The sequence below is a fragment of the Spermophilus citellus genome (genome assembly GCF_964194105.1).
Source record: "Spermophilus citellus genome assembly, chromosome: 8".
Taxonomy (NCBI): domain Eukaryota; kingdom Metazoa; phylum Chordata; class Mammalia; order Rodentia; family Sciuridae; genus Spermophilus; species Spermophilus citellus.
In genome coordinates, this window is record NC_138189.1 from 20,255,691 (window position 1) to 20,270,091 (window position 14,401).

The 14,401-nt window shown below is 45.7% G+C and overlaps 1 protein-coding gene across 1 annotated transcript in view; it reads right to left on the minus strand.

The window, feature by feature from the left end:
* Positions 1–8,950: 8,950 nt before the first annotated feature.
* CCKAR (cholecystokinin A receptor) overlaps positions 8,951–14,401 on the minus strand; it is a gene marked incomplete at both ends in the record, with an annotated part of 9,991 nt that continues 4,540 nt past the window's right edge. Inside the window, 3 exons of the mRNA XM_081304802.1 lie at positions 8,951–9,486; positions 10,482–10,609; positions 12,930–13,191. Coding sequence (XP_081160928.1) covers positions 8,951–9,486; positions 10,482–10,609; positions 12,930–13,191 — 926 coding nt within the window. The remainder of the gene's footprint in view (positions 9,487–10,481; positions 10,610–12,929; positions 13,192–14,401) is intronic.

Sequence of the window (14,401 nt, forward strand, 5' to 3'; positions counted from 1 at the left end):
GAAATACAGAGATGTACTGGGACAACACACCCCAAAGGGTTAGGGTTGTGTTGTCTGAGTACATCTCTGTATTTCAGCTTGAGTCTGTGCGCCTTCTGCTAGGCCCATCTCTTTCCCTTTGCCCTCCTGTATGACGACCTAGGTCTCAACCCCCAGCACTCAGAGCCTTGGTTTTCTTGCACTCCTTGTATATATCTAGCTGTGGACCCAGGTCAAAATTTGTCTTTTCCTACAGTAGCCTCGACAAGTGTTTCACCTGGGAAAAACACTTAGATAGGCTAATCCCAAAGATGTGTCTGTCCTAATCTTCAGGACTTATGAATACGGTACCACCATCCAGGTGAGCTGACCCTATAATCACAAGGGTCCTTATAAAAGGGAAGGAGGAGAGTCAGAGAAGGAGATGGGAGGGGAAAGGGAGAGGAAGGAAGAGGAGCAAGATTTGAAGATTCCACACCGCTGGCCTTGAGGATGGCGGGAGAGGCCAGGAGCCAAGGAATTCGGGCAGCCTCAAGAAACTGGAATGGGTAAGAAATGGATTCTCCCCTAAAGTTTCCGGAAGGAATGCCGTGCTACTGTCACTTTGGTTTCGGACCCAATGAGACTCTGTCAGATTTCTGGCTTTAAGAACTGTAAGATAATGAATCCGTGTTGTTTGAAGCCACCAATTTCATGGTGATTCTCTGCAGCCGTGCCAGGAAACAGAAACATCTGAGATCTTTGACTCGACTCCAAGAGAGAGGCCACAGGGTTGGGGAGGTGATGGAGAACGATCACTCCTATCCTTCTTTCTAAATTGGCTCAGCATCTATTTTGTGACTGCTGGTCATGCCCTCTGTGTGTGTAGCCACAGCACAGCGCCTGTCATATTTGATTACTTCTCTCCCAGGCCTCCTTCCCTGTGGCCCCACGACTGCACTAGGGATGGCCCCCAGACAGGGCTGCCAGACTCAGCAAGTAAAAATACATTGCACAGGACATGCACATACTGAGAATTTATTCACCGTGAATCTGAGCTTCAAATGGAAGTGGCATTTTGTGTGTGATCTGGCAACCCCACCCCTGGGAGGCATTCAAGAAAACACCTGCTGCATCAGGTCTTGGGATCCGGGATCTATTGGCTCCCCCCTAGAGAATTTCTCAGCTTGGCTGAAACCCTCCACTAGCAGTTTTCCTCCCGCTGTCTGGTTTATTTGCCTCTTCTCTGGTTTATTTGCCTCTTCTCGCTGTCTTCTGGCTGCAGCTGTGCTCTGTCCTTAAGGACCAGGCGGGAAAGCCAGAGGCAGCTGAGGGAGGAGGGATCAGGAACAGGTGTGCGGTCTTAGCCCCGCCTCAGGGGTCGGCTGGAAGAGGCCTTCTGAGCCTCCATGTTCCCTGACCGGCTGGGGCTGGTTCTGGGCCTCGGGAAGAGAGTGTCCCCCCACCCCCAGCCTGTATCCTTCAGGAGGGGTGGTGTTTTGATTTGCTGGGGCTGCCATCACAAAGTAGCACAGTCTGGGTGGCTGAAGCAACAGAAATTTATCCCCCCACCCCAGTAGTCTAGAGGGGATACATCAAGGTCAAGGGGTCAGCGGTCGACTTCTGGGGAGTGCTGTCATCTTGGCTACCTCTTCGCATGGTGGTTCCTCTGTGAGTCCCCCTCTTTAATTGATTTTTCTCCCAGTGTTGGGGAGCTGACCCAGGGCCTCCCATTTGCCAGGCAAACACTTAAGCAGCCCTAGTCCCAGCCTGGCTGTCCTATTCTTCTTTTAAGAACACCAGTCAGATTGTGTCAGGGCCACCCCAGTGGCCTCATTTTTACTTGGTCATTTCTGTGTCCAAATATAGCCACATTTGAGGTATTAGGGTTATAGCCTCAACATATGAATTTTAGGGGGACACATTTTGGCCATGGCAGGAGGCCCCAGGTCTTCCCATAGCTAAATGCTGTGGCCTGCAGGGAAGGGGGTCCACGTATTTCTCACCACAGACCCTTGGACTCCTTCCCTTTGTACAGAGGGGTGAATTGTATGAACTCCTAACTGAGGTCCAGGCTGTCCAAGGTGCCTGGGGACAGGCTTGCTGGTTGCTACTGATCCTCTGAGCTGATATCATGCAAGTTCCAAGGGGTGAGACTTTCTGGAAATTTCCGTCAGGCAGGAATGGGGAGTCAAAATGGCAGGAGGTAGGAGAGACCTCAGGTCTGGGGTAGTTAACCCTTCCACAGGAGGTTTGGGAACTAAGAATACGTGGTCCTGTAATGCAGGGGTGGAGCGCATGCTGGGGCCTTGATTTGTCAGATAGGAAGACCGGAAAACCCAGTCCCCCTGCTGGCTGGAGGAGGGCTGTGGTGATGGCAGGGACAAGCCAGAGCAGGGACAATGGGCTTCTGTGTGCAGCAGGCAGTCCTGCTGCTGCTGGAGAGAACAATACCCAGGCCCCCAGCCAGCATCTCTGGCCCAGCGCATCTCTGGCAGGAAACCCTACAGAGAGAGCCTCGCAGCAACGCCAGGAGGGCCTGAATGATGTATGATGGTTTGTAATTGAGAGTATAATGGAAGGTAGTCTGCTCTACCCAAGAGCCAACGGCTTGGCATTTCTGGAAATGCCTTGTGGATTGAAGTCATTGGCTGGTCCCAACAAAAGCTGAGACTGCAATCTTAGCATCACAGATTATTGGTCTCTCAGTGGATTCACATTACTGGTTTTCAAACTGTGTTCTATGGATCCCAGGAGGTCCCACTGGGAAAGGTCTCAAAGTCCCCATTCCTTTCTTTCCCATTTTGGAATTCCATAGAGTTGTTTTGGGGGTGAGGACGGGAAAGGGTTTTCTGTGTTAAAATTTGCAAACCCAGGGCTGGAGATGTGGCTCAAGTGGTAGCGCGCTCGCCTGGCATGCGTGCGGCCTGGGTTCGATCCTCAGCACAACATACCAACAAAGATGTTGTGTCCGCCGAAAACTGAAAAATAAATATTGAAATTCTCTCTCTCTCTCTCTCTCTCTCTCTCTTTAAAAAAAAAAAAAAATTTGCAAACCCCTGATCTAGCCTGAATGTTTTATAGATGAAGGTTCTGTTCATAAAACATGTTTTTAATACCTTCATTTTCCATGTTCTATGCTAAATTTGGGGGTTTCTCAGTACTGAAGCACAAAGCAACCAATGCTGACCAGTAACCCAGGAGCCCCACGTGGACTGTTCCTCACCTTCACTGGCGAAACCCAGGAGTGTGCCCATGTGGGCTTATATTGGTTTCTAAGAGTCAGTTGTTTCATTTTTCAGGATACCTGGTTATAAATATTCAAAATGCATCCTTTCCTAATTACTACATTTAGTGGTCATTTATGTGCCTGGTGGTTTATGCTTCCTCTACTTGCGTGGTAGCACTCATACAAGAGTGTGCTCTTCCCATCTCTTCCCAGCTCCTTGTTTGGACGATGTCACACTGATAACTCTAGATTGGCCATGGTGGAAATATTTACACCACAGAATTCAGCGAACTTGCCATAAGTTAGGGCTTTCTTTCTCTTGTAAACCAGGGAGCCTACTCTTAGCCATCATGGCTAGAACTGGAACACAAAGCAATCCTTAAACCAATAACCGCAGGAGGGAAGGCTCTGATCACGTCTGGCACAGCTCCATGATGATTCATTCCTTGAAACTAGATTTTTTTCTTCCCTTGAACATAATATGGTCGATGTCTGTGTGTAGTGGGGTTTCATTAGAAAGCAGTAAGGAGTGGGATGGAGAGACGAGCCGGTGTTAGAAATCTCAAGTATACACAGGCATGCTTGAGAGCTCGGAGGAGGGGAATCCTTTCTGATAGAGGAACACAGAGGACTTATGGGGAAGCGAACAGGTGATCTGAGCCAGGGAGAATGGTAAGTTTTTATGAGAATGTGCTGAAGATAAGGGGGAATATTCCCAACCAGGGGAGACTTGAGTACAAGGAAGGGTGGGAGAATAGCAATCATTCTGTTCTGACTGATTTGGAAGGAAGGTTGGGAAGGAAACATGATCCCCTGTTGAAGGGGGACTCTATGGAAAGGTGACAGGTGAAGGGGAAACAGCCATCTACACTGCAGGCTGAGTTGGCCCGCGCTGTCTCCTTTCTGATAATTCTGAGAAAACAGATCTGTCTTAATAACGTTGATAATTTGCCAAGCTGTGGAAGCTTGTTCACCGATCCTATCTCTTGGCTTTCCTGTGAGGTGGTCAAGTGTATTATCTTCCTCCTAAAAATAAACACAGAGAAAGAGCATCCAGGACACAGGCACAAAAACTCACCTTTCAGGTCATCCACAGGCAGGGGCTGGAGTGAGGGCTAACTATCCACAGGGAAGGCAGGAGAGGGGGCAAGACAGGGACTTCCTTCCCTAAGATTGTGACCACACAAGGACCAGGAACTGGAAATCACTACAGGACACTACACAGCCATCTGTTGGTCACTTAGAATAACGAATGTCCCTCTTCTCAACAGCAGCCTGGTGAGTTAAAATGGGGCTTCTCCTGCCCTCCTCCCTTCCTGGCTGTCTGACTTGGACCTGTTACCACACACGTGAGCCTCAGTTTCTTCACCTGCGAGATGTGGAAAATGGTACCCTGTATGTGTTGTTGGCATAATTAAATAAGAATCCACATGTAACATTCATTCATTGCTGTCAGAGACTTGCCTATATGGACCAGGGCTCAATAAATGTTGGTGTCCCTGTCCTTCCTCGGCCAAATTTATTAGGGGAGTGGATTTTTGATCCATATTTCAGCTGCAATGGGGCTGGTGTTCCAGGGTTCAGCCTCCACCAGTCGCTCTGGGAAGCTGTGACCTAGAAGAGCCGGGAGCTTGGAGACTCCTTTCTGGGACTTGGCCCCTCTCCCCAACAGTCTTCCTCAGAGGCGGTTGTAAGCTTGGGTGTCAAGGACCTGCTCTAATCACTAAGTCGATACAAAGCCAGCGAAATTAAAGGGGTGGGTGGGGATGATAAAGGACAGCAAACTCTGCCCCTCCCAGTCACACAGCATCAGATGTGAAGCCACAACCCCTCCTACCCCAATATGCACAGGAGGAGACGGGTCCCCAGGCAGGGGATGTGACTTAGCCTGTCACCACACAGCCAGTTAGTGACAGTCACTGAGATTGGGACACAGATCTCTGGACTTTACCTCTTTACCCACAGAAGTAGTTTTTAGGGTCACCAATCTAGCAAGCAAGATGTGCTGGATGTCACATACTGTGTGGTTGGGAGGAAAGAGAACGCCACTTCTGCTCAGCTTCACCCCAATCAAGCTCCGCTGCCACTGCCCGGGAGTCCCTGGCTGGGAAGGTGTGCCCTGCCCACGTGCCCGGCCTGAGAAGGGCTGCACAGGGGACAATCTATTCAGTTTCTTTCATTCATTCACTCACTCATCCCCCTCCATTCCTGAAGCACTTGCTGAGAGTCTGTAGTGGGCATGAGCAGTGCCCAGTGCTGGGTGATCTGAGCTTGTCCAACTCTCTTCCTGGGTGAGAAGGGGAGCTGCAGTTGCACCCAGCTGTGCTTCAGAGAGCTGGTGGGTGGGGTGCCATGTGCCGGGCTGGCCCTGGTCTGCAGGAGCAGGCCTGGGAATCTGGGAAGCTATCCGCTTGAGGGGGGCCAGGACGTCAGAGAGGTCAGAAACTTCCAGTCCAAGAGGGAGGGAAGTACCAATCTGGAGCTGAGAGCCAGCCACAGGGAAGTAGTGGACACGGCATGAGTGGGGTGGCCCAGGCTCCCAAAGGGCCCCTTCAGGGGTGCAAGTGGATGGGAGGAACAGCCAGCAGGGCCTGTGGGCATTGACAGCCCTCCTCTGCCCTAGGGGGGAGCTGGGTTCTTGAGCATGAAGTAGAAATGTCCATCTGTCTGTTTACAATGAGATCAGGGATATCAGAGCTAAGGACTCTACCCACCAGGAGCTCCCAGCCCTTGTTACCCCATCAACAGCAACGACACCTCCCTTAGTAACATCATGGATTATTACATTCACCCTTTACCTACACACACACACCACGGAGGAGAGAGAGGTCACAGCCAAGGCTATGGGAAGAGGGAGGGAAAACTCCCACCCACTGTCCCACTTCAGGACCTTGGGTGAGATGCATATGGACTGGGAAAAGTCTAGTAGAAATTCTGCTTCTCCCACCCCTACAAATGAGTCTTCCCCACAGCTGCAGACAGAAAGGGAGGCCACCCAAAGCACAGGAGGAGTGACAGTGGTCACTACATTTATTGAACACTTACTGTATGCATTTACTGGCAAAACACAGGAGGGAAGTACAGCGGAGGCTCAACTCATCACTCCTTTCATGGGATCACATTTTGCTTGAACGGAGGGGAAACTATTAAGCATACAGGGACATGTGTAACCAAGCTCTGGAAATCCAGGCACTGCTCTTTTTACCCCCAAAAGTATGTGAGGAGAGGTTACCACGGTGACTGGAGCACAAGAAGTCACTGAGACACACGATTTAATTAAACAGCAGAGACAGCTCTCCATTCCAGTGCTGTAACTCACCACTCCGGTGATGAAGGAAAGACAAAGACACTGGAAAAATGCCAGAAAACTGATGTACTTGTTTTCTTAACTCTATTGGTCGATTCAGTTTAAAGTCAAATTAGTAAACTGCTTTAGCTAGGAATAGAGGCAGTAAGCAAAGTATGAGAGGAGCATTATATTAAAAAAGTTTTAATCAGCAAAACAAACCTTTCCAAAGATCAGATTCTGAAAGTTAATAGCTTTTTTTCCCTCTTTTTACAAAAAAGCTTCCCTTAAGCGAAAGACCTACCAATAAATTAATTTATGTTGGGAATCTTATATATATATATTTTACATGCTTTTTCAAAGTTTTCAGGGTAGCGTTGCTATATAAAATACAAGATGTATTTTAGTGCATGGAACATACTCATGCTAAGAACTACTGATTGCTTATCTATTAGAATTTAGCTGTGCATCTGCATTTTTATTAGCTAAATCTGGGAACTTTATTTTCAGGATAACATATCTTTGGAACTTCCAGAGGTTTCCAATAGTGGGGGATTACTAATTTATCTTCATTTATATGCTAATTACTGCCAGAGGAGAAGACTTATTCTTCTCACAGGAAAATTGTAGCTAGTGTAGGACATACTCAAATATTGGAGATACTTTTATTTTTTAGGCCTTTTATCATTACAATTTTAGCAGGACACATTTTAGTTGGTTGAACTTTTACCTTGAAATCTTTATGATTGTGGTCAGAGGAAGGAATGCTCTAGCTTGAAAACCCCCATTTAGACTACCTGCTATTAAGCAAAAGCAATGCTTACATCTTGCCAAATTCTACAGTGTATTTTAACCCATCATTTCTTGTCACTCTCTTCACTCCCCTTCCACCTTTTTAAATTTTTTTTTATTATTATTTTTTGACAATTGAAATCCCTCACCCTATACCACCCAGAGCATCAGGCCTGGATCAGTGTTTGGTTATGGCCCCTGAAATAAGAAGCAAAAGACAAGCTCACTTCTTCTCAGATACTTGAAGGCATGAAGCTGGGAACTTCCTTTTTTAAAATTCGTGTACTTGTTTACTTCCCATGCTAGCATGCAAACATGCTTCTGTCAAAGTTGTCTGCATTTTTAAAAAAGATGTCCATATTAATTTATCTAAACAAATAGGACAAGGTTACTCTTAAAAGAAAAACAAAGCAGTGCTGGTAGACTAGACTGGTACATACTATTCTAGAAATGCACTTCTTGGTATCTGAGTGTGTAATGCACATCTTGTTTTAAATTGATATTTCTTAGAGGAGAGAGGTTTCAACATTAATCTTGCCAACAACAAGTTCACATGAACTGGTATGTCTAGGAAGGATAATTAAATGATTAATACTAGCTGAATTCCAACATCCATTATTAATTCTATTTTTAAACACACCAAAGAGTTTCCTTATATGTAAAGAACATAATTATATGTCCAATGTATACACACACATACAATTAACTGGTTATTAGCAAGTTGCATTTAGAAGCATAGACAGTGTTGGCATTCAAAAGCTGTTTGCTGACTAAGTCCAATTAGGATGAGTCTGCTTTGGGGGCTTGACTATAGACATTTTTACCCTTGGCCTTACAATTCTCCTGTACCTGGAAAGTCCTTCTGGAAGAGGAAGTATAGATGAATATGAAAAATTAGTGAAGGCAAGGAAATTATGATGTTAAATACCACATAAAGGAGAAGTTAGGCAATCTATATCACGAAAGTAGAAAAAACATCCTATGCACCTTCTGCTGCTCAACATTCCATATGGTAAGATCCCATTCCATCTGGCTATTTCCTTGTACTCTCTTCTCTTTGTGGAAACATGAGCTCTAAATTCTGTGTTTCAGAAAACATGCTTTTTGCTCGTCTGATGACAACATGGGCCTCTGTCCTAACTAACTTCAAGATGAAAAAAAAAAATCATATTGTTCTCTTCCTACAAAAATGGTCAGAGGAGGTCTGCTTCGCTTCTCTTGGTGGAGGTTACTGTATGTAGTGAAAGCCCAGGGTACTCCCCAGGGGCAAGGAGCTTTCCCCGCTCTTCAGTAGCAGAAGAAACAGAGAATAGCAGTATCACTACCAGAAGCAAGAACCCACCTTGGGTGTTCCAGAACCTTCTGAAGCTCAGTAGGGTCGGAATCTCCACTTTGAACAGGTGCTTGGTAATTACATTTGCAGCCTGATCCTGGGGGACTCCCAGGGGCTTGCTGAGGCTTTCTGATGGTGAATGTCACTGGGAATGTCTTGCCTTGACCTACCTGGAAACCAAGTCAGGTCCCTCGCCCCCCCACCCCCACCAGTGCATCTCCTTCTGGAACTGGGGGAAGGATGAAAAGCAGCCAGGGAAGGCTTCCATAGGACATGGGGCCTGCCTGCTGCGCTTCCCTCCTCCTCCCCCTCCCTGGCCCCCTCCTCCCAGCGCAGTGGAGGGCAGGCCGGCTCAGGGGGCTGCAGCAGAGGCGCTCATGTGGCTGTAGGAGTACCTGGACAGGGACGCCCCCGAGGTCCTGCCTTCCTCCTCCTCTCCCACCTCTCCTCTCGCCCCCGGGGGCCCCGGGTTGGGGCAGCAGGGAAAGGTGGCCATGAAGCCGAGGCGGAACCGTTTGTTCATGAAGCAGTAGATGATGGGGTTCACACAGGAGGAGGTGTAGGAGAGCAGGAGGATGAAGGAGATGGGGGTCCCTGAGAGGTGGCGCTCGGCAGAGGTGGTGTCATAGGCCCGCCAGGCGTTGGCGCTGAAGATGGGCATCCAGCACAGGAAGAAGAGGACCACGATGACCATGAGCATGCGGATGACCCGCTTCTTGGCCATCAGGTTGGCGGCCGAGCTGCTGCTCCGGACGCGGTGGAGCCTGCCGCTGCCGCTGCGGGTGGACAGCTGCTGGAGCTCCAGCCTCCTCGGGGACCGCGACTTCTGCAGGTAGCAGCCGTCGCTGTCCTCGAATCGGCTGCCACTGCCCGTGCTCGGTTTCCTCTCTGGGAGGGCAAGGGACATCACTTATTGCTCAGGAAGGGTCATGCCAGACAGAGGGCATGGAGCCTCAGCCTCCCTCCATCTGGGAGGCCCAGACAAACCTGAACTGAAGAATCAAGGTCACCTTGACCTACACTGACCTTGGGTAAGAATTGATCCCTATTAGTTCTCTCCTTGGAATGAAAAGCCACTTAAAACTAGTGTGTGTGTGTGTGTGTGTGTGTGTGTGTGTGTACACAAATAAAATGTAATGTAATTTTAATAATATATGTGAATGACACAATGTATAATAATACCTGGGACAAAATAGTATAAGGATAGAAATTATTAGATAATTTTCCTGTCTTTCCTGGTCCCTAGGGGAAGCTCCTGCTTGCTTGCTAAGTTTCAGAGAGTTTTTATTGTGAGATGGTGAGAAAGAGTCAAGGAAACCTACAGAAGTCAGAGAGACTAAGTTATCTACGTAGTAAAAAGCCAAGTGAGGAGGTGGAGTGAGAAGGCAGAGGCTATGTCAACACAGGTGTTGGTGCAATTTTAGTGAGCGGGGAAGGGGTCAGGCTTTGTGGTCACTGCAGAGTGAGCATGAGAGGGGGGAGAGAGGATGGGGCTTGTGGAGTGTCTGTCAGATTTCTTCTGAGGCCTTTGGAGAGACCCAAACACAGGCCAGGATTATAATTAGCATTGGTTATTGCAGGGTGTCCACTTGAATACAGGGGGACGGAAAGTCTGGGACGTGTGGCTCTCTCTGATAGTTGGGTGATATGTGTATTATCTCTTTTTATTCCTCTTGGTGCCCTTTTGAAAGGAATTATTTCCCCATCTTATAGATGAATAAATAGAGGGTGGGAACCAATCCTGGCCCTAAGACACAGAGTTTCATAAGAATTGTCTTCAGAGACTTCAGTATACTCTGTGAAGGGTCTGGTGTGTCCTCTCAAGTCAAGACAACACGCTTTCATGCTCTTTTGACGTAAACAGACAGTTAAAAGATATTTACCTTTAGCAGATTTCTTCTGGCTAGCATCAAATTTTATTCCTTGATAGAGTTCCAAAGAGATTAATCCGTACGCCACCATCATCACAATTCCAGGAATAAGAAAGAGGATGAGCAGCAGGAACGTGTGCCTAATAAAATTGAAAGAAATCCAATTACCAGCAACTCTGGACCTTCAGACTCAAATGGGAAGGGATGATCTAGGGGCATCTTTATTTGAGCATCTTTATTTGAGCAGACACATTCATTACTAGTCTTTAATACCCTTGAAAATTCCATGTCTGGAGGTTCCGTCATTAGAAGTTGTTTTCTTCTTTTCTTTTTTTAGATGGAACGTCTTGTGAAGGACTGGTCAAATTGAAAAAGGTTGGCATGATTTTGTGCCTGGAACAAGTTTACGTGTTAGAAAATAATGAAAATCTGGGCTTGGTGATGTATGCATGTGATCCCAGATGTCAGGCGTCTGGGACAGGAGGGTAGAGAAGCTTGAGGATGGCCTAAGTGACCTAGGGAGACCCTGTCTTAAAAAAAAAAAAAAAGACAATAACATGTAAGGGGATGGGAATAGGAAAGAGAGTAGAATGGATCGGACATTACTTTCCTATGTTCATACATGAATATACTCCACATCATGTACAACCACAAGAATGGGAAGTTATACTCCATGTATGTATGATATGTCAAAATACATCCTATAGGCATGTATATCTAAAAAGAATAAATAAAAAATACATTAAAAATATTAATAGCTTAAAAATGAGAATATGTGATTTATATATTATATGTTACCAAAATTAATAATCATAATAATAGAGATTACATTCATTGAGGATTTGTAATATGTGCTACACACCAGATTAAGCATTTTACATAAAATAGTACATTTAACTCCCATAATAACCTTTGAAGTAGACACTATTATTCTAATTCCTATTTCAGAGAAAAGGAAATTGAGACCTAAATAACGTGTCTAAAGTCACGCAGCTAGTGACAGAGTTGAAATCTGAACCCAAGCAATACGACGCTGGAGTCACTACTCATACGCATCACAATACACAGTTTGTTGACTTTATAGCAAGAGAATAATCATATGCCTACACAGGGATGATAGAAAATCTCCTTTTTGTTTTATGAAATATGGCATCCTGTCTCTTTCTGACACCCCAGCAGCTCAAAGATTTCCTTGGGTGTTTATTCTCCATGGTGGCATGCTTGGTAGAGTGCCTGGCTGGGTAGAACTCTGCTTCCTCTAAACACATTTGTTTCCAGAGGCACCGCAGCCTCCTCTCTATGAGTCCGGCCCCTAAATCACTTCTGCAGCCTGGCAAGTGCAAGGCTGCACCATTAGGCCATCAAATTGTCAGAGGCTGACGGCGGCTGGGCCCTTTCTCATCACAACTGGACATGTTGATAAGATTCCCTTTCAGGTCTTAGAAATATCCCTCTCCTTTGTAACAATTCTTTTTTGAAAATTACAGGTGGACACAATATCTTTTTTATTTTTATGTGGTGCTGAGGATGGAGCCCAGTGCCTCACACATGCTAGGTGAGCACTCTACCTCTGAGCCCCACCCCAGCCCATGTAGCATAATTCTTTTTGTGGGTGCGTGTGCTACCCGGTTAAAATGAAGGAGGAAGGCAGAGAAAGCAGAGAAGATCTCCGTCTTGAGCCTCTGTTTCTGAATGCCTACTTCTGGCTTCTAAAACATTCTTGGAATTAGTAAACATGATGCTCTGTATTTGTATCACCTCTTTATAAAGACATTTTTTCTACTCATGTTCTTACTGGAGCCTTAGAGCCACCCAATACGGTAGATTTATTGTATTAATCCCTTGCAGAAATGAAGACCCTGAGGCCTAGGGCACTGTGTGAACTTTCCCAGAGTTACCCAGCTAGTAAGCCAAGGAACAGGTATTAGAATCTCGCCTTTCTCTGGTCAAGTGTTCTGGGCAAGCATCACAGTGCAGCTCTAATAGTCACGCGGGATCTGGGAGTCACTCTCAGTTCTATCTTCAGTTCTTTAGAAAATTGTAGCTTTCTGAGTCACCTGGCTTAAACCTCCACTAGACCTTCTGCAAGCATACTGCAGAGTCATTAAGCACAGAGACTCTGCTCCATGTGAATTTGGTTTATGAGTTTAGGCCACTTGACCTTTCCAGGACTCTGTTCCCTCATCTGTAAAATGGGCACAGTGATATTATCTACCCTATAGGGTTTCAATAGTATAGATTGAAGCAATCTACATATGGCATTTAAAAAAGAGCTTTCCAGCTGTGTGTTTGCTTACTCTTACTCTAGGATGAGGTTAGAATGCCTCATTAGGGGTTAGCAACTCAAAAAGTCTCCAGGACCCTGATCCCCCAAGTATTCTGGCCAAGGCATTCCAGATTTTCATGCTGCAGATGTATCAAGTTATATTTAAAAAAAAAATAAACACAGTGCCTCCTTACCAGGACTGCTGCATAACATCATTTGGCAGTAGGAAGCGGCACATATTTGCGGTCTGGTTGTTATTTTTGGTAAAAGGCACCAAGTTGCTATAAATGGGGTACGGAGTCATGATGGTAAAGGAGAGGCACCAGGTAGCAGCAATCACCTTCAGAGCGTGGGATTTCGTCTGCCAAACGCGGGACTGTAAGGGCCTACAAATTGCACCATATCTCTCCAGAGATATGGCCACCAGATTAAAGGTGGAAACACTCACAGAGGTGCCTGGGAAGGAAGAAAGAAGCTGATTATGTTGGCACTGAAATCCAAAGTTTATATGCACTTTAGCTAAAGCATAAAAGCATATCTGATCTGCACAGGTCTAATCTCAAAGGAGAATGCTCCAGGGGTAAAGAAATACTGTGCATGCATATTTCAGAAAGATGATCTATTCCCAGCTTTGTTCTGAAAGGATTTAAGGCAGTTAACAAAATGTATTTGCAAATACATCTCCCTGCCAATGTTGAGATAAGTTTATTGAGCTTTGATTGCAATTGAACTCTTGCCTAGGCTGAGGGTGCTCATTAATTAATAACAGGGGGATAAAAATATGGCGCCCTACACAGAAACCTAAAGAAAAGCTCTGATTTTACACATGATCTGTTTGGTTAAATTGACCTTAAAAACCCAAGACTCTCAGGGCTCTGACCCAAAAGGTCACTGGGATTTGAGCTAGAAGCATTAATTTTTTGAAGGCTCTAGTACATGTTATTTTTAAGACTGAAACATCCTACATTTTAAAATGTAGTTTGTTGAAAAGAATATCCAGTAAAATCCATATGCAACAAAATGAAACTGAATCCCTTTCTCTCGCCATGCACAAAAGTTAACTCAAAATGGATCAAGGAGCTTGATATCAAATCAGAGACTCTGCGTCTGATAGAAGAAAAAGTTGGCTCCGATCTACAGATTGTGGGGTCGGGCTCCAAATTCCTTAATAGGACACCCATAGCACAAGAGTTAATAACAAGAATCAACAAATGGGACTTACTTAAACTAAAAAGTTTTTTTCTCAGCAAGAGAAACAATAAGAGAGGTAAATAGGGAGCCTACATCCTGGGAACAAATTTTTACTCCTCACACTTCAGATAGAGCCCTAATATCCAGAGTATACCAAGAACTCAAAAAATTAGACAATAAGAAAACAAATAACCCAATCAACAAATGGGCCAAGGACCTGAACAGACACTTCTCAGAGGAGGATATACAATCAATCAACAAGTACATGAAAAAATGCTCACCATCTCTAGCAGTCAGAGAAATGCAAATCAAAACCACCCTAAGATACCATCTCACTCCAGTAAGATTGGCAGCCACTATGAAGTCAAACAACAAGTGCTGGTGAGGATGTGGAGAAAAGGGTACACTTGTACATTGCTGGTGGGACTGCAAATTGGTGCGGCCAATTTGGAAAGCAGTTTGGAGATTCCTGGGA